At 38.9% G+C, this 2,194-nt stretch overlaps 1 protein-coding gene across 1 annotated transcript in view; it reads left to right on the top strand.

Moving 5' to 3' along the window:
* The window catches only part of TRPC3 (transient receptor potential cation channel subfamily C member 3), a 45,605-nt gene that overhangs the window by 41,653 nt on the left and 1,758 nt on the right, over window positions 1-2,194 (top strand). Inside the window, 1 exon segment of the mRNA XM_011375168.2 lies at window positions 766-2,166. Coding sequence (XP_011373470.1) covers window positions 766-896 — 131 coding nt within the window. The 3' untranslated portion in view covers window positions 897-2,166.

Consider the following 2,194-nt stretch of genomic DNA (forward strand, 5'->3'; position numbering starts at 1 on the left):
ACTATAAAAAACTATTCATCAAAGGCCGGGGCGTAGGCCCAAACACCAGCCCAGGGTTGAAAGGAAGTCAACCTGGAGAAATAAGTTGCACGAAAAATGGAAACTGTAGCTCTCCCCACCAATGAGATGCCACTGGATTTAGCTGCACTGATAAGAGAAAAAAGGGCTAAATCGAGTCAAACTGTTCATGAGCTTCAAAGCCATTACCTGGTTAATGCAAGGAATCCCTTGCAAATTGGAGTCAATCCAATGACATGTGTATGCAGGAAAGAAATCTATGAAAGTATGAATGAGCACCAGCAAAATCCAATCACGGTGTCCTAGAAACAGTCTCAGGGAGACAGGATTGGAATGGGGCCATCATTTAGAAAGCGGAAATCTGATCAGTTGTACTGTAACCCTTAAGGCTGTGGGACCCTGGGGGCTCCCTGGACACAGAAACGAGGTCCCCTGGCTGGAAGTCAGGTAACGGCCAAGTCGCCCTGTGCTAAAAGTTGGCCGAGCCCCAGCACAACACTGCAGCTGAGTTTTACTATTAAAAACACAGAGGGACTGTTTTTATAGCTTTTTTCAAAGGTCAGTGTATTTTTAAAGACTGACATTTCTTAAACATTTTAAATAAATAAATAAAAAATCAAAAATAATTACCTTGGAGACCTTAGGAGCTAAATATAGTCATAGCATAAAAATTTTACTCTCTGTTCTTTTCTAAATCCAAAGAGCAAATTATCGATTATGTTTTTGTTTTTGTTTTTAATACTACAGGTGAATTAAAAGAAATCAAGCAAGACATCTCCAGCCTCCGTTATGAACTTCTGGAGGACAAGAGTCAAGCAACTGAGGAGTTAGCCATTCTAATTCATAAACTCAGTGAGAAGCTGCACCCCAGTGGCTGAGGTGTGAATGACTCGGTGACCTGGAATGCAGCTTTGACTACAGCACAAATGTGGGCAATAATATTTCTAAGTATGAAATACTTGAAAAACTATGGTGTACATTTTAAGTATTAACTGCCTCTATCATGTGAATCTTTAAAAGTTAGGTTTGAATGGTTTTACCGTTTTATCACGTGCGAATGGTCTTCATTTTCATTGCCCGTTTGTAAGGCCTCGACATTACAAACGGTGACACGCCATTGCATTTAAAGGCCTAGTATGACTACGTGACTGATACTTTTGTCCATTTTAGAAAAAAATCCAACTACATCTTTGCACTACCTGTTTGCCTCCAAGAGACTGTAAGCTCCTGGGGGACAGGGACCATGTCTTCTTCATCTTTGTGTCTCTAGCATCTAGTACAGTGCCTGGTACATAGTAGGTGCTCAGTAAATGTTGTTGAAACCATCTGACCTGAACTGCCAACAAAACACAAAAGCAAATAAAAAGGACATCACTATCTAGCACACCTTCTCTTGTCCAAGTGCCGAAGGGATCGTTTTTAAAAATAGAAACTAAAAACATTTTACAAGCAGCTAGGACTTGGTCATATTTTCTTAGACATTTTGGCATCACTGATAATCCTAGAACCTTTGACCCCGAAGAAAGAATTTAACAATGAAATGGGTTAATAGAAAATATCATTACATTACATATTTAAGTTTGATAGAATTGTTCAAAGTAACACATTAAAGATTTTTTTTTTTTTAAGTATGTACTGTTTGCTTGCTGTCTTAGATTTTCATTTACTGTTTTTCAGTCATGTGAATTTAGTCAGTGGGGTGGTGAATGTTTTAAGGCTGGGAGTTACATGTTATTTTGGTACTAATTTCTGCTTCTGATGCTTTAATGCTAAGTCAGATGTCCATAACTGTCTTCCTGTCTTGCCCATTCACTCCATTCTGAGTTTTGGAGGGGATGTTTATGGGGAAAAAAATCAGGAAGAGCAGTGGCCGTGAACCTGGAAAGGTGTGTCAGGTATCAGGTGTGCTTTATTTCCCGTTGAGGCCTCTTTTGCCATCATTGCTTACAATGATTGACATCCTTTTTCTTATAAAAGCATTTGGTGATACTTTCTACACAAAATAGATGGTGATGTATCTGACTTATTATATAACTGAGCTGAATACTGGTAAACAACTCATGACTTAGATAGGAAAGGGGGTACAGGCCAGTAAGTTCCCTCGTCTTCACAGACTGTAAAACACTCAATGTATTTTTTTTAAACCAGGTTGGTTTAAACGTCTCAGAATTATGCT

The sequence above is a fragment of the Pteropus vampyrus genome, unplaced genomic scaffold, assembly GCF_000151845.1.
Source record: "Pteropus vampyrus isolate Shadow unplaced genomic scaffold, Pvam_2.0 Scaffold263, whole genome shotgun sequence".
NCBI lineage: Eukaryota > Metazoa > Chordata > Mammalia > Chiroptera > Pteropodidae > Pteropus > Pteropus vampyrus.